The sequence below is a fragment of the Schistocerca serialis genome, chromosome 2, assembly GCF_023864345.2.
Source record: "Schistocerca serialis cubense isolate TAMUIC-IGC-003099 chromosome 2, iqSchSeri2.2, whole genome shotgun sequence".
NCBI lineage: Eukaryota > Metazoa > Arthropoda > Insecta > Orthoptera > Acrididae > Schistocerca > Schistocerca serialis.
The window spans coordinates 356,331,795-356,359,138 of NC_064639.1; the positions used below are offsets into that span (position 1 = coordinate 356,331,795).

At 42.4% G+C, this 27,344-nt stretch overlaps 1 protein-coding gene across 1 annotated transcript in view; it reads left to right on the top strand.

Moving 5' to 3' along the window:
- Window positions 1–5,372: 5,372 nt before the first annotated feature.
- LOC126455984 (uncharacterized) overlaps window positions 5,373–27,344 on the top strand; it is a gene marked incomplete at its 3' end in the record, with an annotated part of 1,226,620 nt that continues 1,204,648 nt past the window's right edge. Inside the window, exons 1-2 of the mRNA XM_050091741.1 lie at window positions 5,373–5,402; window positions 15,073–15,272. Of these exons, the coding sequence (XP_049947698.1) occupies window positions 5,373–5,402; window positions 15,073–15,272 (230 nt within the window). The remainder of the gene's footprint in view (window positions 5,403–15,072; window positions 15,273–27,344) is intronic.

Below are 27,344 nucleotides of genomic sequence, written 5' to 3' on the forward strand. Positions count from 1 at the left end.
TAATAGGAAGCTTGCATGAAATGTAACAAAATTTCGAATACTTCATTCCCTCCCTTAGGCACTGTACAGTTATCGTACATACTATCGCTGTTACCAATTGTGTACTTTACTTTCTGTTGAGCTACACTGTTTCCAGCCGTATTGTGCACCGCACGTGAATAATGTTTTGCGTGCCTTCCCTTTTCAAATTTCCCCTTGTTGCGTGCAACTTTCCTAGGGCTAACCTTCCCTTAAAATAAAACCGCCGGAGACCCATGTTTCACGCCCTCCTTCCTCGTAAGCTCCAAGTGAGCTCTATTGCCCCTGGGATTCTGGGATACGCTACGAGCGCAGTAATGTTCGCCCAAGTAGAATTTGCTACGGGCTTCGCAGAAAGGTCAAGAAGGTTTCTAAAAGATGCAACGTCACAGTTTATTTAGGGTAGTCTTTTTTTGAAGCTCCATGAGACACTGTAGCAGTCAGAATATTCTTTTAATGAATGTAGCAATGATTAGGCAATAACCCTCCCTCATTAGATTATGATTATATGATAGCGGAACAAACACTGGTAGCAGTTACATCTGTAAAATACCTGGGAGTATGCGTGCGGAACGATTCGAAGTGGAATGATCATGTAAAATTAATTGTTGGTAAGGCGGGTACCAGGTTCAGATTCATTGGGAGAGTCTTTAGAAAATGTAGTCCATCAACAAAGGAAGTGGCTTACAAAATACTCGTTCGACCTAAACTTGAGTATTGCTCATCAGTGTGGGATCCGTACCAGATCGGGTTGACGGAGGAGATAGAGAAGATCCAAAGAAGAGCGGCGCGTTTCGTCACAGGGTTATTTGGTAAGCGTGATAGCGTTACGGAGATGTTTAACAAACTCAAGTGGCAGACTCTGCAAGAGAGGCGCTCTGCATTGCGGTGTAGCTTGCTCGCCAGGTTTCGAGAGGGTGCGTTTCTGGATGAGGTATCGAATATATTGCTTCCCCCTACTTATACCTCCCGAGGAGATCACGAATGTAAAATTAGAGAGATTAGAGCGCGCACGGAGGCTTTCAGACAGTCGTTCTTCCCGCAAACCATACGCGACTGGAACAGGAAAGGGAGGTAATGACAGTGGCACGTAAAGTGCCCTCCGCCACACACCGTTGGGTGGCTTGCGTAGTATAAATGTAGATGTAGATGTAGATGTAGAAGTATTGGGTTGAACCTCTTTTCTGGAGTAAATTTCACAAAGTAATAAAACCTTCTCGTATTAAGCGAGCCCCAAGGATACTAATCCTGTGTAGTTCAGTGTTCAGTATGTACGATACGAGAAGGCCCTCAGTACAATTATTTGTACTAACGATAATTATACTTGGTACAAGGACTAAAACCTGGTGCTAGGGAGAAATGCTTCTGTATGATACGTTTGTACCACTCGCTTGTTAGATAACGTCTATAGTTCTTGTTACGTCCGCTTAGGTTGTATTCGACGGGGTAAGTGCCGCAATTTTCGCGTAGTCTGTGATCTTCATTGGTTTCTTTGTCATTGGACTCCTCAACCCATCGAATAAAAATCTTCTCACCTGATACTTCTTTCCTATGCTAAATCTATCACCATCTCCTTCAGTTTTGCTTTAGTCGTGTCGTAGTAAGACAAAGAACCCAGCTACAAGTGATCCAGAGTCACGCAATAGTCAAAAGGAGACCTACTGTTTCTTTCTCGCAATTGACCTTTTGTTTTTATTCTGTGTCGCGCATGGACCAATGTTCTGTCGCACTGCTTCCCGGCTTAGATAATCCAATCTTCTTGCTTTCTTCATTGACCTTTACGTCTCCATTACATTTCTTTCATTACTTCTTCTCCTACATTCATCTATTATTTGTCGGAGTTCCATGGACTAGTTAGCTTCTTTTGCAGATTTTGATCTCCTCATATTGCTGTTATACCAGTCGTTGAAAAGGACACGTCACAAAGTTGATTCGACTGATAGATTTGTAATATTTATATACATTACTATAAATACACTGCCTGAGAGGAAGGAAGCAGGAACTAAATGAAACTTGATGTGTGCAGAGAATAAGTGATGTTATTTCAGCATTTAGAGTGATGATGATGATATTTGGTTTGTGGGGCGCTCAACTGCGTGGTTATCAGCGCCAGCAAAAATTCCCAGTGTCCAGTCTCGCCACTTTGCCGAAAGTTGAAGGAGCGATGGGGACAACGCAAACACTTACTCCCTGAGCGGGGAAATCCCAGACCCGGGCGAGAATCGAGCCCGGTACCCCGCGATCTGGAGGCAGCAACGTTAACCACTAAACCACAGTTATAATCTCGAGTCAAATTTACAAACAACTTGGCTGTTTGAGCCCACTTATCAGTATGACTCTGCATCCCCACTGGCTTCGATGCACGCATTGATTTGGTTAGGAAGGGCAAGCTGACCCACAACTATTTTAAATATTCCTTTTATCTAGGATACTGGCACTCTGAGTTATTGTCCACGTTGGTCCCGCGCATTATTGGCTATAGATCTGGGGATGTTAGAGGCCACGGGATTACCTCAGCATCACGCAGTCAGTGCATAGATGTAAAAGGTAGATTAGTGATTAACGTCCCGTTCGCAACGAGGTCCTTGGAGCACAAGTTTGAATCAGTGAAGGACAGGGTAGGATATCGCCCGTGTCCTACTACAGGAATCATCCCGTCATTTGTCAAGTGATTTAGTGAAATCGTGCCAAACCTAACTGAATCGCCGGTCGGGGATTTGAATCGTTTTCCTCAAGAATGTGGGCCAGCGTGCTAACCACTGCGTCATCTCCCTCGGTGGCAGCTGATGGAGACACGTGTCCTGAGTAGACGAGTATTATCCTGTTGAAAAATGGCACTGCGATACTGCCGAATGAGAAATAACATACGAGAATCCAAGATATCCGTGACGTACAGTTTTCATAGTGCCTTGCGCGAGCAGCACTGGACCCATGCATGCCCGCCCACTTGAATGTTAGCCGGAGCGGAATGGAGCCGTCGCCAGCTTGTCTTAGTACCACAGTAGACGTGTCAAGGAGCTGTTCCTCCGGAAGACGACGGATTCGTGTCCTTCCATCGGCATGATGAAGAAGGTTTGGGGTTGATAGACCGTGCAACGCTCTACCATTGCATCGAAGTCTAGTGCCGATGGTGACGTGCCCAATTCGGTCGTAGTTACCAAGGTCGTGGTGTTAACATTAGCATACGCACGGGTTGTCGGCTGCTGAGGCGCTTCGTTAGGAGTGTTCGGCGCACTGTGTGTTCGGTGTGTTCAGGCACACTTATACCCTGCCCTGCATTAACGTCTGATATTTGGTCCATCACAGGTCGCTGCCTGTTTTTTTTTTTTTTACCAGTGTGCCTGACCTACGACATACGCCATGTGTAAGGAGGGGTGGCCACCCGATCTCACGACTTATAGAGATGGTTGCATCTTTGTATCGCCACGTGCTGAAGAGACTCACCACAGGACTTCCAGGTCACCAGACAAATGGTGCAGTCTCCCAAATGCTCGTGTCGAGCCTCCAGGCCATCACAAACTACCCTCGATCAAACTCGGATAGATTGCACGCCTTACCCATTCTACGAACGGACAGCACCCCCACTGATACTGCATATACCTTGCGGGAGGTTTTATATCGATAGTAGGTAGGTCGCCATAATGTTCTGGCTGATCAGCGTACTTGGTCGATAACCGATACAGCAAATTTGTATGAATATTTTCAATTCCCTTTTCCCACAGGCTACTTCATGGAGCTAGCATCGGTTCCATCTGAATTAACCGTCCGAGATGTTTTCAAAATTCTGCCGAATGGTCACGGTATTCACAAGCAGAGAAGAGAGCAATAATGTTGGTACCTGTAAATAGGAGTGAGCGAAGGACATAAAGTCAGAATATAACGAACTCAATAAGTAAATTGTTATGCTGACACCGTTTTCAGGCCGCTATACTTCAGTACCAACGCATCTTCGACTATCACTGATGATGTTTGTCCCATACTTCGTGGAGTGCAGGGGACGATGAGGGAGACATGCACCGCTGTACTAGGTAAGATCCCAGTGGAAGTGGTTTGCCATTGCTTTTCTCCAACCGTAGTGGGGAAGAATGATGATGATGATGATGATGACGACACAACAAAACCGAGTCATCTCGAGGCAGGAAAAATGACTGACCCCGCAGGGAATCGAACCCGGGTCCCCGTGCGCCGAAAGCGAGAACGCTACCGCAAGACCACGAGTTGCGGACGTATTTTTACTATCATCTTCATAATTAACCAACTGATATATTACACTAACTAAAGGCCCCTGTATACTTTTCATTGTGTTCGGTCGCAGGTTCGAATCCTGCCTCGGGCATGGATGTGTGTGATGTCCTTAGGTTAGTTAGATTTAAGTAGTTCTAAGTTCTAGGGGACTTATAACCACAGCAGTTGAGTCCCATAGTGCTCAGAGCCATTTGATCCATTACGTTCGGGTTTTAAGTGATACACAGCCATGTTGTTACAAAAATTTCTCCTAATGTCGTGTACCTATCTCTCTTTCAATTGTCGTCTCGACGTTATCTCTTGGAGTCCATGTAAGAATTTCCATCGTCCACATACGAACCGTTGCCTGGCTACGTGTACCGTCTATGTTCAAATGTGTGTGAAATCTTATGGGACTTAACTGCTGAAGTCATCAGTCCCTAAGCTTACACACTACTTAATCTAAATTGTCCTAAGGACAAATACACACACCCACGCTCGAGGGAGGACTCGAACCTCCACCGGGACCAGCCGCATAGTCCATGACTGCAGCGCCCAGACCGCTCGGCTAATCCCTCGCGGCTTACCATCTATGGAAATCTTCGAATTTTCGACATGGACTCTCTGTAGATATTCACGTAAAACTTCCGGAAGCCATTGGGAAATGCCTAAGACTAGGAACAAGTTAATCTTTTTAGCTCAAACAACGCCGGTTGGCTGTAGTGATATTATGTCATGAAATATACTACATTATTGCAACAAAATTCATTGTCAACTTACTCAATGAAAAAAGGAGCTGGACAATTTAAGACACGCACAAGTTCCTACATTCCTGTCACTCCTCAGCCCTAACATCGCTATTTAAATGCAGACGCTTCGGGCGTGAGCGGTGACCCCGACAGAGTACAGATGCACTGGCCAAACCATTTCACTGAAGAAGGTGATGTTAAGTGCGCCTTGAAATAACCTCTTGAGTAAGTATTTAGACAGTTTCCTACCTGCTCCGTGTTCCAGTTTCTTCCGGCGATGTCCCTCGCATTCGGTAGCACCATCATCCTGTAGGCTGCTAATTTGTGTCTGTTAATAAGATTGCGAGTAGTTACCATTATTAAATGAAAAATCGTGACGCCATGACGATGTGTTTATTGGAACTAAATACTGTGAGCTTCTGGGATTAATAAACATTTATTCGAAAACGTAAACTGTTTATGCCTCTAGCCAACACCGAGAACTCTGGGTTCAAATGGCTCTGAGCACTATGGGACTTAACATCTGTGGTCATCAGTCCCCTAGAACTTAGAACTACTTAAACCTAACTAACCTAAGGACATCACACACATCCATGCCCGAGGCAGGATTCGAACCTGCGACCGTAGCAGTCGCGCGGTTCCGGACTGAGCGCCGAGAACCGCTAGACCACCGCGGCCGGCCGAGAACTCTGGGAGATCACTCCCTGGGTGAGCTACAAAATTTGAAACGTCCCCTTAGAACAATTATACATGACTGTCCTTAACCTGACACACAATATTTTTAGCGCAACGCAATCTGACTTTCAAAAATCTCTACAAAAAAATGGCCCTGACTAACATTAACCTATGCGTTTCACTAATCGCTTACCTCACAAAAATCATGGTTACTCAAACTACTGCAATACAGCAAGCGCCACTACTGCCAGCTAAATAAAAGATTCAAACTATGGAAGGCACTAAGTACTGATAGGGATAGTTAGCAAATGAAAGATATTAATAGAGAACAAACAATGTATTTACCTTAATATCATCATATATATATATATATATATATATATTATTATTATTATTAGCGAATGTCCCCATGGGAGAACGATAAGCAGGTGATTAACATTTCTTAATGTTCTTCTTATTTCCCCAGTATTTCTTCATTGCCTCCCCAAAGGCCTTCTTCCTTTCTTCGGTCCACTTTGGTCGGAAAGGTTTAGATTCCGTCTCTGGAGTAAACTTCCACTTGTCGATTTTTCTTCTGAATGTATCCCGGTCTGATGTGTTTGTTATGTCAATTTTTGCCTTTTTCAAATCCTTCTTAACTTCAGTTACCCAGGGTATTGTTGCCTTAAGTGATGTCATATAGTCCAATAGACGTTTAGTTAACCTGTTTCCAGGTAATCTGTCTATATGTCCATAAAACTTCATCCGCCTCTTCCTGATATCTGCCTCGATGTTTGATATTTTTTCGGTTGTCTCGGTAGTCTGCAGCCTGTATCCATCTTGTGTGTATCGTGGTCCTAGGATTTTTCTAATAATTTTTCTCTCTACTTTCTTAATTTCGTGTAAATCTAATTTTCTATTCAGGGAGAGTGTTTCACTTGCATATGTGACTGTTGGTTTGATGACTGTGTTGTAGTGTCTGATTTTAGTGCCTTTTGATAGACATTTCTTGTTATATATATTTTGAATAAGTCCGAATACTTTCTTGATTTTCTGTAATCGGTTTTTTTGTGCTATTTTCTCAAGTCCTGTTGGTTCAATAACTTCACCGAGATACTTAAAGTGCTTGACTCTAGTTATTTCACCATACTTTGTTTTTAGTTTCGAAATATCTAATTTTGAGCAGATGAATTCTGTCTTCTCAAAGGAGATTTGCAGGCCAACCTTCTCAGCACATTCTTTAAGTGTCTCAATTTGTTTTACTGCTGTTTCTTCACTGTCAGTTATAATTGCCAAGTCATCTGCAAACGCTAAATAAGGGATGTTCAATTTTCCTTTACCTCTTCCTAGTTCAATTGGCTTCCAAAAGCTTTGTTTCCTTAGTGTTACTTCCCACTCTTTCATAACTTTGTCCAAAACTATATTGAATAATAGTGGTGAGATCCCATCTCCTTGTCTTACTCCTGTTTTAATTGAGAATGGTTCCGAAATTTCCCCTCTGAATTTAATTTTTGATTTGGTTTCTGTTAGTGTTTGTTCAATTAGTTTTCGGGTTTTAGTGTCTAGGCCTCGTTCTTCGAGAATGTGACATAGAGACTGTCTGTCTATGGAATCGTATGCCTTTTTGAAATCAACGAATGTGCAGATTATTGGTTTTGACCTGATTGCTTTAATCTTTAAAATAGTTTTAAGGTTGAATATCTGTTCCGGGCATGATCTATTAGGACGAAAGCCTGCTTGGTAGTCTGAAATTGTATGTTCTAGTTGTTCTTGTGCCCTCTTTAGGAGACATGCAGATAGAATTTTGTAGGTAACTGGTAAAAGTGAAATGCCTCTGTAGTTGTTTACGTCTGATCTTTCTCCCTTTTTGTGCAATGGGTGAATTAGTGCACACTTCCACTCCTCTGGGATATTTTCTGTCTGCCAAATTTCTTTGATGATGCTAGTGATCTCTTTTAACGAATTTGGACCAAGGTTTTTCAGTAGTTCAGCTACAATTCCATCTTCTCCCGATGATTTATTATTTTTGAGTTTTCTAATGTGACTATAAATTTCTTCTTGAGATGGTGGTAGTGAAGTCTCATTCGTGTGTTCTGGTTGTAATCTGGGGAATCTTGTACTTGGTTGTGGGCAATTTAGGAGTTGTGAGAAATATTTAGCTAGTTCTTGGCAATTTTCTTTGTTAGTTAGTGCCAATTTTCCATTCTGTTTCCGGAAGCAGAGATTTTGTGGAGTGTATCCTTTGATTTGATTTGCGAATATTTTATAAAAATCTTGAGTGTTGTGGTTCTTAAAGTTTTCTTCAATTGTGTTTAGCTGTTCATTAAGGTATTTTCTTTTAGTTTGTCTAAGTATTTTAGCTGTTTGTTTTCTCACTTTGAAAAATGTTTGTTGTGTGGTTTCTGATTTGTCACAATTGTAATTTAAAAAGGCTTGTTGTCTCTCTTCTAATGCGTTATCACAATTCGAATTCCACCATGGATGCTTGGATATTTTCTTTAACGGAATCAAATCTCTTGCTTTCTGTATAATTTTCGTTCGGAAATCTTTCCAGTTGTTTGTTGGTTGTTTATCCCATGCTTCTGTAATTTCTGATTCCTTGATATTTTTCAAGTCAAATTTGGGAATTAGTGGTGATTTCCTTTGGCGTTTCCTTTTTGGAGTGAATTTAATTTTAACTCTGGTAAGGTTATATATATATATATATATATATATATATATATATATATATATATATATATATATATATATAGCAGTTCATGACAAATTTCAAAACTCCGCCATCTCTCTCCCCACATCCATCACTGCTGGCGGCTCACCTCCAACTGCGCAACGCTACGCGCTGCTCACATCCAGCTGCCGCTGCCCAACACTACAATGGCAGACAACAATGCAAACTAGCCACAGACTGCACACAGCACAGCCAGTGATTTTCATGCAGTAAGAAAACCTAAACAGCCTACTTACAAATTTCCATCGTTCTACTTTTTAACTCTGCGTGTATTCTTGGGTTACTGTGTTCCCTCCGTTTACTCAGTAACACTCGAAGTTTACTGCGTTATGATAACGCCGCAATTGTGGTCAGTAACTTAGACTTTCCCATACATTTTCTGTATCTACAACTACGGGGTTTCGAAGTAAGGCGAGAAATGCATGTTTGAACATAAATACAGATGCTCGCCAAACCTGCAGTTTGCGCTCTATTTTCACCACAAACGGCACCTGTGCAATGTCTTCAAATTGTTGCAAGTGTTAGTCTTGGTCAGAACACTGTTCTACTTAGTTGTCAATGCATTACGTCGGAGCTAAGTTGGTTGGTTGGTTGATTCGGGGCAGGGGACCAAAAAGGGAGATCATCGGCCCCATCTCATTAGGGAAGGACGACAGCCGTGCCGTTTCACAGCAGTCATCCAGGGGTTCACCTAAAGCGAGTTATGGAAGTCACGGAAAACCTAAATGAGAATGACCGGGCGTGGGTTTGAACCGTCGTCCTCCCGAGTGTGAGCCCTGAGTGGTAACCACTGCACATGATAGTTTTAATAACAGTGCAAATTAATTTTATTTCGCCTGCATGTACGCCCATTGAGGGAAAACAGCACATTAATTGTTGATTTCCTTCTCGAAATCTTGTTCCTGACATTATCTTCATGGGATCATCATGTTAATCTGGATTTGGCAGTGTTAGTGGTATGGGGTTGGCGAATGCCCTTCTTGTCATCGTCTCTTCGCCTCCCGGGATGGAATTTATGTATTCCATCTCTCAGCGATTAGTGTTATTCCGTCTGAAAGTGCGAGAACGATCTCGAAATGGTTTCGAATAGCGACACTCAGGCGTGACGTGGGTACCAACGCGGTATTCACCTAGCTGAATATGGGAAATCGCCTAAAAACCAGATTCAGACCGGTCGGCCCATCGGCTTTCGTTGTTAATCCACCGGGCGGCTTCCATCCGGGGTGGGCGCCCTTCCCACAGTCCCGGAAATTCGTGCTAACGTGCGTGACTATGTGGCGTTAAGTCACCTCTTTCTGGTAATGCAGCCTACACACCTGCGATATTTATTGATTTATCCATTTACTGCAAATTTAAAGAAGCATTACCTGATATTTTAGAACAAGTCGTAGCCATTACAGCTTTAATTTTACGTATTTTTTGTCATTTGCTTTGTTCTATCTACAACATTTTGCACGTAATAAATACTTTTTTAAATAATAAATAATTTAAGTTGAAATATAAATAATATTCTGTTGTTTTAAGAATAATGTAAAAAGGTGGTAGGATAGAGGTGAGATTTGTTATTGACATCCCCTATCGTGACTGGCGGTACATATCACGGAATGGTTTGTTAGGCTGTTGACCGCCAGTCACAACAAAATAGTTTATATTAGTAAGGGAAAGGTATTGTTACTCCTGTGCATTAATATTATATATTCATTCATGTATAAAATTTGGTACACTCTTGCCTAGATCGCCAGCACTTTAAACTACCTTTAGTCTGTGATACACTAACCTTAACTTTTATTTGACTGGTATGTACAATTTGTCAGTATATTTTGGGGTATTCATAATTCTAGACGTCTTATTTACTGTTACATCTCATTTGCCTCCTCCTCCTCATGTTCTTCAGTGTCACTGTTGTCGCCGTCACTGTGGGTCACCCTCTGGACTGGAGATTGTTGTTGCGCTGAGTATGTTATGTTGTGTTCGCAGGTATTATTCAGGTGTTGTTTTGAAATACTGTCTGTTAATGCATTTAATTGTGGCCGTTGTTCTTGGTCTCATATTCCTGTGTACATATGTAATTCTCTTTCTGTGTAGTCTAAGTGTAGGGTTATGTCTACTGTTCGCATATTGCCCGCAGAAGACGATAGTGTGTCAGTCTCCGACTCATGCGGCTTCAGTGCGTGGGATAAGATCCGTGTCCAGTTAAGAAATGTATCATACCGTGACTGGAATGCGATATGTCGTCTGTATCGGTACACTAATTATTGTGTGAACCTCATCTAGTCTCCACATCCTTAACCAGAAACTTGTAGCTCTGTATTTGATTGTGAGATCTATCGGGCGTACACTATGCTATAAAAAGTATCCGGACACCCCCAAGAAATTACTTTTTTCATATTAGGTGCACTATGCTGCCACCTACTGCCAGATACTCCATATCAGCGACCTCAGTAGTCATTAGACATCGTGAGACAGCAGAATGGGGGGCTCCGCAGACCTCACAGATTTCGAACGTAGTCAGGGGATTGGGCGTCACTTATGTTATATTTCTGTACGCGAGATTTCCACACTCCTGAACATCCCTAGGACCACTGTTTCCGATGTTATAGTGAAGTGAAAACGTGGACACGACAGCACAAAAGCGTACAGACCGACCTCGTCTGTTGACTGACAGAGACCGCCGACAGTTGAAGAGGGTCGTAATGTGTAGTAGGCAGACATCTATCAAATGGTTCAAATGGCTCTGAGCACTATGGGACTTAACATCTGAGGTTATCAGGCCCCTAGAACTTAGAACTACTTAAACCTAACTAACCTAAAGACATGACACACATCCATGCCCGAGTCAGGATTCGAACCTGCGACCGCAGCGGTCGCGCGGTTCCAGACTGAAGCGCCTAGAACAGCTCGGCCACAGCGGGTGGCGCAGGCATCTATCCAGACCATCACACAGGAATTCCAAATTGCATGAGGATCCACTGCAAGTACTATGACAGTTAGTCGGGAGGTGAGAGAACTTGGATTTCATGGTAGAGCGGCTGTTCATGAGCCACACATCAATTCGGTAAATGCCAAACGGTGCCTCGCTTGGTGTAAGGAGCGCAAACATTGGGCTACTGAAGAGTGGAAAAACGTTCCGTGGAGTGACGAATCACGATACACAATAAGTGTGGCGAATGCCCGCTGAACGTCATTTTTCAGCGACTGTAGTGCCAACAGTAAAATTGGGAGGTGGTGGTGTTATGGTGTGGTCGTATTTTTCATGGAGGGGCTTGCACCCCTTGTTGTTTTGCGTGGCACCATCACAGCACAAGCCTACATTGGTGTTTTAAGCATCTTCTTGCTTCCCACTGTTGAAGAGCAATTCGGGGATGGCGATGGCATCTTCCAACACGATCGAGCACCTGTTCATAATGCACGGCCTGTGGCGTAGTGGTTACACGACAATAACATCCCTGTAATGGACTGGTCTGCACAGAGTCCTGACCTGAATCCTATAGAACACCTTTGGGATGTTTTGGAACGCCGACTTCGTGCCAGGCCTCACCGACTGACATCAATACCTCTCCCCAGTGCAGCGTTCCGTGAACAATGGGCTGTCATTCCCCAAGAAACCTTATAGATCTCGACTGAACGTATACCTGCTAGAGTGGAAGCTGTCATGAAGGCTAAGGGTGACCCAACACCATACTGAATTCCACCATTACCATTGGAGGGCGCCACGAACTTTTCACTCAGGTGTCCGGATACTTTTGATCACATAGTGTATTGCGACCACTACGGACAGTGCATTTACTGAGGTGGTGCCGCAGGCTCCTGATAGGCTAATTAGGTCTCTTCTCTGCCTTAGCCTGTCTGATGTTTTATTGCTGTCTAGGTTAAGTCTGTGTGTCCAAGTGCTTTCTGTGAAGGTTATTACTGATTCGAAGAGCTCACAGTGGTATTTCCGAGCAGAAGTAGTCCATAGAGTTTCGAATTTAGCCTCACTAGATCACGTCGTATGTTATCTGTCCTACGACTGGTAGAGGTAGTTTATACTGTAATTAATGTATCTCCAACAGTTAATGTATTTTTTCTGCTTTGTCTATTGTTGCCGTTATGTGTTCGTCGAAACTCAATTTCTAACCGGTACGTACCACAAGACATCATGTTACTTATGCTCATTTAATGATTGTCTTCCTTGCTTTAATCGAAGGATTTCTGTGGCGTTATCCATTCAGTAATGTGCATGTTGTTTTGTTTTAGTCTATCCTGAGTTTGTTCTTGCGACAGCATTGTGTAGTTGTTTGTAATATTCTGCTGGTTTTATCTCCTATGTGGTAGAAGTTGTTTACAGTGACTACAACTAATAGGTCATCTACGTAGGAGACAATCCCGTCTTACCCGTCATTCCCATCTAGAAGTTTTAGGAGTGGGTCGATCGTTATGTTCCAGAAGATGGGGTCACAGATTGACGGTTAAGGACAGTCTTTGGTAATACTTTTAATTATCTTGGGTATTAACAACTGCTTCAGCCGTATTTTGTCCTTCATTGGTTCAAATGGCTCTGAGCACTATGGGACTCAACTGCTGAGGTCATTAGTCCCCTAGAACTTAGAACTAGTTAAACCTAACTAACCTAAGGACATCACAAACATCCATGACCGAGGCAGGATTCGAACCTGCGACCGTAGCGGTCTTGCGGTTCCAGACTGCAGCGCCTTTAACCGCACGGCCACTTCGGCCGGCTTGTCCTTCATTATTGGATTGCTAAACACAGCTGAAGTGGTTATTAATGCCTAAGATGACTACTCATAGCCGTCGTTGCTCTGCCTGCATGATTGCTTTTAATTACTTTTTGGCTATCCGTCGGTCATTCGACTATTCGGTCTTTACTGTAGTCTAGGAAACTTTGTAGAATAACTGCGGTACATACAGTTGTTTTAACCTTTGTAACAACAAAGGCCAGCAGTGGTTACCGAATAGCTCGGAAATGTCACTCATTATTGCTATGAAGTATTTCTGTGTTATGTTATTAATTATGTATAGGCGTGGTTGACTGTATCATCTGTAGATTTGTCGGTTCTGCGGCCGAACTGGTGTTGGCTCATGTCCCTGAGAGGTCTGCGGGTTTGCAAACGCTTACTCAGTGGCTTCATGTGAATCTTTGCGAGAGTATTTATCAGACACATAGGGTTGTAGGTCCTAAGATCTGAAGGATCCATGTCTGTTGATTTCTTAATAGTAACTGCTCTGGAGGTTTTCCATACTCTAGGAACACCAACAGCCATAAGGCATCGTTCAGTGACGTTGTCATAAACGGGGGGATCTGCGGTGCTAGTTTTTTCACTGTTTCTGAATGGATACCGTCTGTTACGAGTGATTTTTTGTTTTTGAGCTCTGTGATTGCTAGCGCAACCTCTTCTTGCCCATATAACAGGTGGCAGTAGCAGTATTTTACGGTGTGTGTAGGTCTTCTCTTAGTGTTGCGGGATATTGTGTGTCTGTATAGATGACTTTTTGAGGGAGCGCCCTATACAGCACAACCTCCGTTTCCTCCATTCCCTCGTTAATGGGGTGTCAACTTTCTTTAGCGTTCCCAGAACTAATGGGGCTTCTATCTTAACTATCAGTATTTAGTATGGTTCCGTCCGTATATTGTGTTTGTGCCATTACAAATCGTTTCCAGTCTAGTTTACGTGAACTGCATGGGGTTTCCAGAATGAGATTTTCACTCTGCAGCGGAGTGTGCGCTGATATGAAACTTCCTGGCAGATTAAAACTGCGTGCCCGACCAGACTCGAACTCGGGACCTTTGCCTTTCGCGGGCACGTGCTCTACCATCTGAGCTACCGAAGCAAGACTCACGCCCGGTACTCACAGCTTTACTTCTGCCAGTACCTCGTCTCCTACCTTCCAAACTTTACAGAAGCTCGCAGGAGAGCTTCTGTAAAGTTTGGAAGGTAGGAGACGAGGTACTGGCAGAAGTAAAGCTGTGAGTACCGGGCGTGAGTCTTGCTTCGGTAGCTCAGATGGTAGAGCACTTGCACGCGAAAGGCAAAGGTCCCGAGTTCGAGTCTCGGTCGGGCACGCAGTTTTAATCTGCCAGGAAGTTGCATGGGGTTTGTCTGTAGATATCCTGTGCATGACTATAGGTCTCACATCTTATGCGTCTGCCTCTTTCTAGCATCACCCTTTGATATAATTTTTGTTTGCGTCTGGCAAACACCTGTCATATTATGACCCACCAGGGTAGCCGAGAGCGCTAACGTTCTGCTTCCTGGACTCGGGTAGGCGCGCCGGCCCCGGATCGAATCCGCCCGGCGGATTAACGACGAAGGCCGGTGTGCCGGCCAGCCAGCCTGGATGTGGTTTTTAGGCGGTTTTCCACATCCCGATAGGTGAATACCGGGCTGGTCCCCATGTTCCGCCTTAGTTACACGGCTCGCAGACATCTGACACATTCGCACTATTCCATGGACTACACTTGACACAGACAGTTTGGGTACACTAATTCCGTCCCGGGGGGTACGGGGTGGCGGAAGGAAGGGCATCCAGCCACCCCTTAAACATTAACATGCCAAATCTGATTAACGGTGGCTGACCCTGCATAACTGCGGGGCAAGGCTCACGCGATAGAATAGAAAAACACCTGTCATATTATGTTTTGCGTTGTACCTGACTGTACCGCACCTAATGTCATGTTGACGCTTTCTCTGTCCACAGGAGGCGCCACCACCGCCGCCATGGCAGCCGGGCTCTGGGCCTGGACCGGGTCCGGGTCCTGGGGTGGGGGTGGCACCGGCGCCGCCCCCGGGGGCAGCGCACAGCAGCCCCTTAACGCCGCCCTCGGGCACGCGCCTCCAACTGCACGTCGACGCCAGCCCTTCCAGGCTCTCACTGCAGTCCGGCAGCTTCCAGTGCAGGTCAGTGACTGTCCACTTTGTTTCACATACTGAGACTGCAGAGGGCCACATTAAGCAGCTCAGCGAATGTACACAACGACACAGCGGTACGAATACATGGTTTCACGTCTACATTTACAGACAAAATTTTCTCGACTTAACAGCCGCCGTCAAATAGCCAAAGAGGTAACTTCGTGATCATAACCGACGTAGAATCTTCCTAAACGTCGGTCAGAAGCCTGAAGCTGGCGTAGTAAAACGCTGAAACTGCTAGCCAAATAAAATAAGGTTGAAAACTAGACTGCTGAAAGGTATTTAATTTGACATCCTGTATCGGACAGCCGAGTCCCGCAACCATCTCCAGAAAGATTCACATACATAAAGTGGCAACTGTCTCGTTGTTACTGCTGCCGTTCTTACACATCGATACAGCCGTCTGATGTTCATTCCAGCGCATATATGTTTTGTTTTCGTCGCGCATTCGTCACGCCCTCGTCCGCTAAGTACTGCAAAAGATTAGCCTGCTCCTAAAGAGGCATACAGTCGATTCAGTCTTCAGTCCTCCAGCAAAAATTCGGCAACCCATAAGGCCCGTAAAAAATTATACTGGCTTCAGAACACCAGAAGTATACAGACTATCATGTTAATTTTGCCAGCTGTATATCGCACAAACCGTATGTACTATTGAACAATACAGTACACGCAAGTATTTCATGTAATTCAATATTTATTCACCTTGTACGGCATTGCTTCCTCCAAATCAGCGAAATAAGTACTCCGCGAGAACTGCATTCTCAGGATGACAAACAAGAAACAACTGATGCACGTACCGTACGAAGCACTAGACTGGTGCTGCTCTCGCCGTCGTAGTAATTCGATCATACGTAACACAGAACGCGTCTCGGAAGAGAGGACTTCCCTTAACATTTATTTCCAGAGTTACGTATTTCAATCATCTGCCCTATACCCATAACGTGTTCATCTGTAACTCGTTTCTTTCACCTGTTACAAAAGCGTGCTGGAAGTAAACCCTCTGATTTTTATGGGGAAATTCTTAAGGGTTTTCAGATAAAGAAAATTTTATGAATACTCCCCATCTTTATTCTTCATGTCTACATATTTATTTCTCAACATAGGCACTCTGGCGGCAAACACATTTCTCCCGACGAGAGGCCGGTTCCTTGATGTCAACGCTCTATATACTTGACTTTGTTGATGCAGCCACAACTTCACCTTTGCTTGTAGCGCCTTATAACCACAAATGAGATCCTCTAGGGTGTTCTTTATGATTTGGAACAGGTAAAAATCGGATGAGGCTAAGTCAGGACTGTATGGAGGATGAGCGACGACAGTGAACCCAAGGCTGCAGATGTTGCAAAGCCTGCGTGTGTTGTAGCATTGTCATGCTGAATGAGAGGGTGCTCCATGTGTAGATGAACTCTTCTAATTCGAGATTCCAGTTTTCTGAGAGTCTCGCATTACACTGACGTAGTTACGTTACACAGCGCCATGTACGCGCTTCAGTTCAGATCCCTCTAGCAACAGAGAATTGCACCCTACGACAGCGAAGTGGAAAATTCGACATAGTAATATGCATGACATGTAATACCTCAACACAAACTGAGAACAGAATAAAAAATTCAGAAGCATCACTTTTCAGCACGCTCTCGTATTAAAAATGGCACTCACAATTTCTGAACACCACAGATCTCCTCTCCTTACGGAATAGCAAAACGGAGCGGAGTGATGCTGTCAGTTGTAAAGATAATGAATTTATGTAACATAAACAATCATCATTGGGTAAGCACCGCTTTGAGCTTCTGTCAGTGGATAGCAGTTACTTCGAAATGATTACACCCGCTCCGATCCATGTCTTTGGCGTCTATGGTAAACCCTGAAATGTGACTTAGCTAATAATTGTTAAGTCTTGATAACAGTTTATTATTTATTTCGCGATATTACCCGTTCCGGTTCTCTGCCATCGTGGGATCTGTTAAAACAATACTGAAAAACGCTAGTAGCACATAGCTAACGGCCAAGTCGGCAGAAAAAGTCTGCCACTAAGTATTAAGGATGACTAGCCTGACGGCCATAATGTGCCGTTAGTAGTATTCTGATACGAGTATCAACATCAAATGCTTTGCACACCCACGTACAGTGATGGCCCGAAAATATCCTAATACGAATTCGAGCTATGGATGGTGGTGACGCTATTCATGAGGTAACGTAAGTGTCCAGCATCCCTGATTTATTTAAAAATCGGACATTCATGACATAGCATAGGACCCAACTCTTTGGCGCTAGTCAAAAAGTATTAATTTTTTGGATTTATGACACCATCATGGCGACTCAAACCATTCCCCTCCCCCATCTATTACCCACCAAGTTCCCTCCCCTTATCTATGACGTCACAAATCAAGATGGATTTCATTAGCGCAACCAATCAAGAGATTTTAACTATCACATTTGAACACATGTAGTCATAGATAACACTGGTGGGAAATTTAAAAATACAAGATCTTGGTAGTGGTGAAAACTTTCAAAGCCAAGAGACGATGATGGAAAATTTATTAAAGCAAAACGGTGGTGGCATCAAATTTGAAAATTTCAAGATGGTGGTGACAAGGAAATTATAAAAATCTTTTTATCATCTCTTAAGAATGAAGCAGCCAATCACAGTGCAGTATCTCTACCATACATTAAAACGAAGCAAGTAGGCCAGTGGTGGAAAATTAAAAAGAGCTAGTATCCCTTAGAAAGAAACTGCTAATCACAGCAGAGAATATTACCGACCATTAAAATGTATCAGCGAGTCCCACTGTTCCCCATACCAGCCACCTCGACTGTGGTCTAAAGTATTTGAACAATCTGAATTTTTCGCATCATCTTAAAAAAATATTTGCACACACACACACACACACACACACACACACACACACACACACACACACACACACAAACGAACAAACAATGCTTATGTCAATGTGGAATGTGATCATGTGTTTAAACTATTCTGGAAAAATCATGTTTAGCTAAAGTAATATGTCAACTACTGGAGAGTGCAGTTAATGTTTAAAAATGAGCAGTCGAAATCGAAATAATAATCCTCTATTAACCAGTTTCGGCTTATCTACAAGCAATCTTCTAACAATTTATTGGCCGCCTATGCCTATTGGTAACGGCCCCTCGGATTTTTCGTAATACCACGATCGTACCACGAAAACTCTTGACGAACCGCCAGCAACAGCCGAAGGGGGCCAAAAAATTCTTAGAAGATGGCTTGTAGAAACCGGTCAATAGAGGAACATTATTTCCATCTCAGCTGTTTGTTTTTAAATATACACTCAGATCACTGCTCTCCGTGGACTATGTTATCAAAATTTATGATACTGCTGATGTGTAGTCTCCGTTTTTTACCTATGGACGTGATTTTAAACCCAAAGATCTAAACGCAAATATATGTCCATGCCTTAATTGTCTGTAAATACGTTTAGATATTATCATTCCGATCTGAGACTATGTTATTGGTAGTACAAAAAACTAAATTTCGTTATTTGTCATTTTCCAGTATCTCTTCACCTAATAAAGCATCATTTTAGAGGGGACGAAGACAGTTCATCATGTTCCACACTATAAGAATATAATTCGTGGTATTGACTCGCTATTATTGAGTTTTTTGTTCCATTGTATCTTCAGAACCCGTGGTAGCAGCAACAAACTATTCTAAAATAATGTGTTTTGACAGCACCGGTAACCTGTTATTGCCTTTACTTATTTTCGTAATGTGCTATTGGAGCTTCATAATTCATGAAATACGAAATGTTCACATACAAAACATAGCCGGATATCATGGAGGAACAAGGGAGATATAAAATATAGCCAAAGACTATGCTAGGACAGAGATGAAAGGTCAATAACTGAAATATACAATCTCTGCTACTGAAATGAAATTATTTATCAAAATTAATAACGATTGTGAGTGCAAAACACATGCAGGTTGCATATAATGATATGCAAGTATAACTAGTAATCTCTGATCATGAATGGAAACTAGAACTTTACACCAAATAAAATTGTATTATTCCTCAAAATATGTCATACTTTAAGCGGAAAATACAAATAAAATGTTCTGTAACATTAGAAAATATACAACTGGATTTCATATGGACACTGCTGATAATCCTTATTGGCGGCACTTGGGAATGTTCATACTCCAATTTTTGTATCAGACTTTGGGGCACAATGGACCCTAAAATTAAATATTTTCAAAACTAAATTGTCTGTATTGATTGTTAAAATACATGCAGTTTTCCTACGGCTCACTGAGGTAAATATAGGTTAGTCGAAAAGGGTAATTCGGTCTTGGTACCATGCAAGGGAGAGGTGATCATCAGAAAAAATGTTGAATAATCAACGAAAGGATACGGAATGCCAGAAATCTGAACATGATAGGAAACCTAGAAAAAATGAAAAGAAACTACTGGAGCTCAGTCTAGATATAATGGAGATCAGTTAAGCAAAATGGAAAGAACACGAAGATCACTGGTCACCTGAGTGCATGGTAATATCAACAGTGGCAGAAACTGATATAACGGGAGTAAGACTCGGTACGAATAGCAAGGTAGGGCAGAGAGGGATCTAGTGTGAATAATTCAGTGATATGGTTGTTCTCATCAGAATCGACAGCAAACCAAACCAGGCAACGGTAGTTTAGGTATACATGCTGACATACCAGGCAGAAGACGAAGAGAAAGATAACGTATATGAGGATATTGACCGGGTAATTCAGTACATAAAGGGTGATGAAAATCTGATAGTCATGGGGGACTGGAACACGGTTTTAGGGGACGAAGTAGAAGGAAGGGTTACTGAAGAGTTAGGGGTTTGTTGTAGGATCGAGACAGAAAGAAAACTACTTAAGTTCTGCATCAAACTTCAGCTAATAATATCGAAAACGGTGTTTAAGACTCACGAGAGGAGGAGGAGGAGGAGGAGGAGGAGGAGGAGCTATACTTTGAAAAGGCCGGGAGGTACTAGAAGATTTCAGTTAGATTACATCATGGTCAGGCAGAGATTCTGAAATCAGATATGTGTACCCAGGAGCAGATACAGACTCGGATCCCAGTTTAGTAATGATAAAGAGTAGGATTAAATTCAAGAGACAAGTCAGGAAGAAACATTGTCCAGAGAAGTTGGTTCAAAATGGCAATCACAGTAGTTGGAAAGGAAAAAATATGTGCAAGGAAGGTAACTGTGACCAAACCGTGGGTAAAAAAGAAATACCTTAGTTGATCGACGTGAGATGGAAATAAAAATTTTCTAGGGTAATTCAGGAATGCAGAAATACATGTCACTTAGGAGCGAAATAAATAGGTATTGCAGGGAAGCTAAGGCGAAATGTTTACATGTAAAATGTGAATAAATCGAAAAAGAAATGATCCTTCGCAACAACTGAATCAATGCATACGAAATTCCAAATAACTTTTGGTTCTATTAAAAGCAAGTGCTGTAACATTAACAGTTCAGTTGGATTCCACTTCTAAATACTGAGGATAGAGTGGATAGGTGGAAAGAGTGCATTGAAGGCCTCTATGGAGGACCTGCCCGATGACGTGATAGAAGAAAAATTGGTAGTTGATAGGGATGAAAAACGGGATGTAGTATTAGAATCAGAGATTAAAAGACTTCTGGAAGACTGAAGACCTAATAAGACAGAAGGGATAGATAAGTCATCGGAGTTTCTAAACTCAATGGCGGAAGTTGCAGCTAAACGACTATTCATTCAACTTTGTGTGTAGAATGTATGAGGCTGACGACTCTGCCATTAGACATTTGGAAGAATATCATCCACACCATTCCAACAATTACAAGTGCCGACAAGCGCGAAAATTAACACACGAATAACATACAGAAGAATGGAAAATAAAATGAAAAATCTGTCATATGACGATTACTTTAGTTCTAGTAAAGGTAAAGGAAGCAGAGAGGCAGCTCTGATTTTGCGATTGATGAAGGAAGGAATACTGAAGAAAAGGCAAGACTTATTCATAAGATTTGTCGACCACGAAAAAACGTTCGACAGTTTTAATTGGTGCAAGATGTTCGAAATTCTGAGTAAAGTAGAGTACGCTATAGGGAAAGAGGGGTAATAAACAATTTGTACGAGAACCAAAAAGCAACAGTAAGAGCCGAAGACCAAGAAGAAAGCTCCCGGATTAAAAAAGTTTGTAAGGCAGGGATTTAATCTTTTGATCCTACTGTCAATCTACACATCGAAGAAGCAATGATGGAAATAGAAGGGTTCAAGAGTGGAATTAAAATTCAAGAAGGAAGGGATATCAATGATATGATTCGTTGATTGCATTGCTATCCGCAGTGAAAGTGAAGAAGAATTACAGAACCTGTTGAACATAATGAACATTCTGATGAGTACAGAATATGGATATGAGAGTAAATCGAAGAAAGACGAAAACAATTGGAAGTATCAGAAATGAGAATAACGAGATGCCTTACACCAAGATGGGTACGAAACAACTGAAGTTAAGGAATTCTGTTACATACGCAGTAAAATAACCCATGGAGGATGGAGCAAGGTGGACACAGCAAGCAGACTATCGCCAGCAAAAAGGGCATTCCTACCCAACAGAAGTCTGTTAGCACAAAATCACAAGTCTTAATTTGAGAAAGAAATTTCTGAGAATGTACGTTTGGACCACAGCATTCTGTGGTAGTGGAATCTGGACTGTGGGAAAACGGAAACCGAAGAGAATCGAAACATTTTACATGTGGTGCCGCTACAGAATACTGAAAATTAGGTGGACTAATAAGATAAGGTATGAGGAAGTTCTCCACAGAATCAGCGGGGAAAGCAATATATGGGAAACACTGTCAAGAGCAAGGAGCAGAATGTTAGCACATTTATTACGACATCAGGGAACAACTGCCATGGTACTAGAGGGAACTGTAGAGGTTAAAAACATTAGAGGAAGACAGAGACTGGAATATATCCAGCTCATAATTGAGAACGTAGGTTGCAAGAGGTGAAGAGGTTGGCGAAGGATAGAAATTCGTGACAGGCTGCATCAAACCAGTCAGATGACCGTTGAATCGAAAAAAAAGGCTTCTAATTCATCAAAGTACACAAAAATTTCTTATATAAAATTGTAAAAAATAAATGAGTAATACTGCTGTTCTGATAGTTAAAAGTGGACTTGTCGACTATATTTACCAATAAGAATCTTTAAACTGGATGTTATTTGTCGTTGTGTACATTTGACTCCTTGTTTTGTTCGCTATTGCGGGCTCTGTTTCTCGATGCCCACAGATGTATGTAAACAAGTCTCTGGTCCCTGATGATGGAAGTTGATGCCGCAATTTCTGCTTTCACTGATTTTGCTAATATGGCGTAGCACACAAAAATGGTTAATGGCGTCTTTGTTGACAAACTGGTTTCAATCAAATAGCTTTCCTTAAAAGTATGAACAAATTTGGGGTGGTGTATGGAAGAATATCCAGGTGAGGCTAATATAGAAAGGAACACGATGATTTGTTGAGGCAAAAAGAAAAAAAATTGATTTATTGTACCCACCACAAACGTATTATTTAGCAGTTCATCACTCTCACTGTAATTCACTACATCATTTAAAGCACATACCTCAGTTCCTCTACGTTTGTAAATAACTTGCAGAATTTAAACTTCTTCAGTCACTTGGGATCCACATCTATACATCTTTTTATTAGCTGTAAGGCCCTGAATCGCTGAAATCCTCATTTTCATGCATTTTGTCTCCAGAAAATCTCGCACCAAGCCTCTCTTTCCACCTTAACTTGGCGACATATTTCACGGTAGTGAAACAAATACGAAACAGAAAATTTACGAGCGTAGCTCACAGCTCTCTTCGAAATAAAAAGTGTAGTGTCTCGTCGTTAACTCTCACGAGACTTGTTAAAACAAAGTTGTAAAGTTATCAGGAGCGAAGTTAGCACAAGGAAATCCGAGAAAGCTTAGCTTCCTCAAATGCGGACACGCGATAACGTGAAATTTAATCTCGTAAATCCGTTGACTTTATTTTGTGATTCTGCGCATGAGCTAAGAGAATAAATGGCTAACGGTGTTCCGCTTACTTACTTTCACTTCTGAGTGCTTGAGTATCCATCATTCTGTAAGTTGAGATTCGTACCACCCAACCCATTAACATCACAGCAGTTATGTTTGCAATTTCGTTTTCTATCATTCTGAGTTGTTGTACAGTTTCATATAAAATCTTAATTTTCTGATTTAATTATATTCCCTTTTTTTCCTGTCACGAACAATTTGCCAATGATACAATGTCGACAGTTCTATGGAAAAAAAATATCGTTAGCATAATTTGTCCAGGTAAACTTGTTACGATCTTGTACAGTGCATATCGTAACCCAAGGAACAAATGACACCGCGTACTGAGTGTTTCTGCAACTCATTTTTGAGGATTACTCGAGTGCTTGGGATCCGAAACAGATTGATTTGACCGAACACATCGAAGCACTTCAGAGGCTACGAATTAGTTATGTTACCAATAGACTTACTTAGTATGAGATAAAATCTCCGTGATGTGAGAACTCTTGGAAGAAATAAGATGCTCTTTTTGCGAAACGTTCTTGATGAAGTTCAGGAAAATGTCGTTTGAAAAAGACTACAGTACGATTTTTTCCCTCAAATACACGTCTCAAATAGCGACCGTAAGGACAACAAACAGAGATCTGAGTCGTTTTAGTGGTACATCAACGTTCGTCTTGTAAGTACAACGGAAACCAGGAAGACTTGTCGAATATTATAGTTGTAGGTGGAGATAACGTTGTGTATTCATGGCTCACTACAAATCCTGTAAGACAGTAAAATGAATAAAGGCTGATAATGGGACAAGCTTTCATAGATCATAAAGAACCCGAAACTTAGCAAAAACACGTACGGTATATTTTCATCTGGAAATAGCCACTAAAAATGTTATTAGCTCTAAAGTAATTTACAGCAGGTAGAAAGAGTAATAACGTACATCATAAGGCAAGAAGGACGGAGGACAAAGCCGTTCACATATAGATACGACGTGAGGCGACGCCCTCGCTGGAGAAACATTGTCGGTCATCTCGCCGGACGATACTCTTCATCGGCTCCAGTTTGTCATCGCAGGTTATTGTTTTCGTGCAGCTATGTCAGTTTCTCGTACTTAACTTTTTGCAGAGGAAACAATACAAAAAGAAACTTCGTTTGTCTTTCTTACGATTATACGTGTCTGCCGAAAGAAAGCGCTTCTGCGTTTCTTACGTAGTTTATATAGCTGATACGTCTCAAATACTCATTCTCTTCCTTTTAATACCTCTCTGATTCTTATCACTTACGTGATTTTTCTATTTTCTTCGACAATACACGCCCTGTAATTTAACATTTGCAGAAAATATTGTAATCAACATCGCTCTTTTTTACTTGGAAACTCGCTCCCGAATTACATTAATGTCTCAGCTAAAGTTACGGTATTTGAACTTCCCTGGGGAAAATATCACAGTCTCTACGTAGGACGTCGTTGTGCACATCACGATACTGTGGTTTCACTTGTTTCGTATTTCATACACTAGTGTTTCATATGGATGTGTGTGCATTTATAGGCTACAAGTCAATACTGCACTGTTATGCTTTTTATGTCCTTTCCGTCTCCATTGAAACATCTTGGAGTTGCTAAAATTTTCTTCTTTCGTCAGATATATGCCCTCTTTCAAATTCTGTATTGTTACAAAAGTCATGACCAAATGTTTTATCTTCTTTCCCTGTGTCGAATTACTTTACCTATTTCTTACTGCAGTGGATCGGGTTTATTCTTGGAGTCTACATCAGAACATTTTAAAAAGAAACGAAACGTATCCCTTCCACACCCGCACTAGCATGGTGGCCAAAAAACAAATTCTACTGTCACCTTTGCGGAACAGGTTAGTATGCTAATTGAGGAGACACGGGATGTGGGTCTGTGGTGTCCATATGTTTGGGTGCGATCAACCACTAATACGATCCTATCTAGGAAATAGTAGACAGAGCCGGCCGCGGTGGTCTCGCGGTTCTAGGCGTGCAGTCCGGAGCCGTGCGACCGCTACGGTCGCAGGTTCGAATCCTGCATCGGGCATGGATGTGTGTGATGTCTTTAGGTTGGTTAGGTTTAAGTAGTTCTAAATTCTAGGGGACTGATGACCACAGCGGTTGAGTCCCATAGTGCTCAGAGCCATTTGAACCAATAGTAGACAGAAAGTGATTGAAGGGGGCAGTTGTAAGGGCAGATGGTAGAAGATAATGCCGTGGGGATAAAAAGGACCCTCAGCGACAGTCTGGACGGGTAGCAGGGCTATTGGTCGTTTTTTGTCAGCAGTGACATCTACTGTGTTGTCCGTGTGCATAATTTACCCTGACATAGGTTGTTAATTGTAGCTAAGAAAAAGTGTTTCGGGTGGTTATGCTTCCCCCTGTGGTTGTGATCGTAGTTCCACAGACACAGATGAAGGGGTTTTCGGAGTGTTTCGAATTAGAGTATAGTTGTGGTGAGGTTTATGAGCACGTTCACGAGAGTATTGAGGCCGACTTCATAGTACATGTGTGTCTTGGAACATCGCTTCATTAGGTGAATTACACTAGATAGGTACAATGAAAATACCGAGTACGTAATCGAAATTACTCTTCTAAATAGATACAGTTACACGAATACACGCCAGAGCAGGGATTCGTGTTACTATTTGCAAAATTATGTCCCAGAAATAAAATATCTCAAATGTCCCTGATTCCAACCAAGGTTTATTGGAAGTCCCCTTCGTTCTAAGGTAACTCCTTAACTTGTTATTACCTCGCAACTAATACCGACTGGGAGCCCGTCTGTTCCATTTACAGCCTGTTGCGGTTTGAGTGAAAACAACCGAGCTCTGCAATGGCCTGTATCTTCGGCAGTCCACTTTCGATTAGGCTGTGAAGTACAATGCGAATGGTAAACAAACTGTACACTATATACTTCTCCTCTCAACCATTTTTTGAACAAATGAAAATTCGCTGAAATGAACTGGAAGTTCGCCGGCCGAAATGGCCGTGCGGTTAAAGGCGCTGCAGTCTGGAACCGCAAGACCGCTACGGTCGCAGGTTCGAATCCTGCCTCGGGCATGGATGTTTGTGATGTCCTTAGGTTAGTTAGGTTTAACTAGTTCTAAGTTCTAGGGGACTAATGACCTCAGCAGTTGAGTCCCATAGTGATCAGAGCCATTTGAACCATTTGAACTGGAAGTTCAATAAAAATCTACCTATCTTACTTGTAGAGAGAAAAAAATGTAAAAAAAAGCTCTACTTTCAATAGTGGCCTTTTCAATAGTTATGAAACGAATGTCGAAACAGTTAACCTCTCCCCATTTGGTAATTACATCCATATCCACGTACACTTGAAACATCACCGATAGGCGTGGCTAGACGTGCACTGTTTTGACGTGTGGCAACACATGGCTGGAAATCTGACCCTCACGAGAAGCTAACGACCAGAGCTTTGGCTACATAGAAGACGACGCTTTCAGACTCTGCAAGCGTCGGAAAAGAGAGGCCAGGAAGTCAGCCGGCCTGCAGGAGGGCAACAGGAGAACTGGAGTGTAACTGCCAGGTACGTAATTGCACTTGGGGGTTGCAGGATGCTGGGGGCATGAGGTGGACGCAGAAGCTGAAAATTCACCGTCGTCGAATACCTCCTCCGTTCGGGCGTGTGGTTCAGAACGCTCCCCTACGCTCCGTTCGTCTCCCTTCCTTCTACTTCCAGTTCCCTGATGATTCTTCCATACGTAAAGTGATCCAGATGCTGTCTCTGGATCATGTTGTAATGTAGAACACTACTACAGTGCACTGCTTGTTGACTGACATACACTCAACTGCCTCGATTTGTATGGGCAGCCCCATTTGACGCTATAGTCACGCTGATATCACGCCATGCAGCGTCCAACCTTCTGCCCACGACTGGGATACCTTTGACAACACGCTCCCGCTCTTTCATTCATTTCCACTAATAAGTTATGTTACTTTACCTATTTTGTCTTAAAAGTTCTACACAGCAG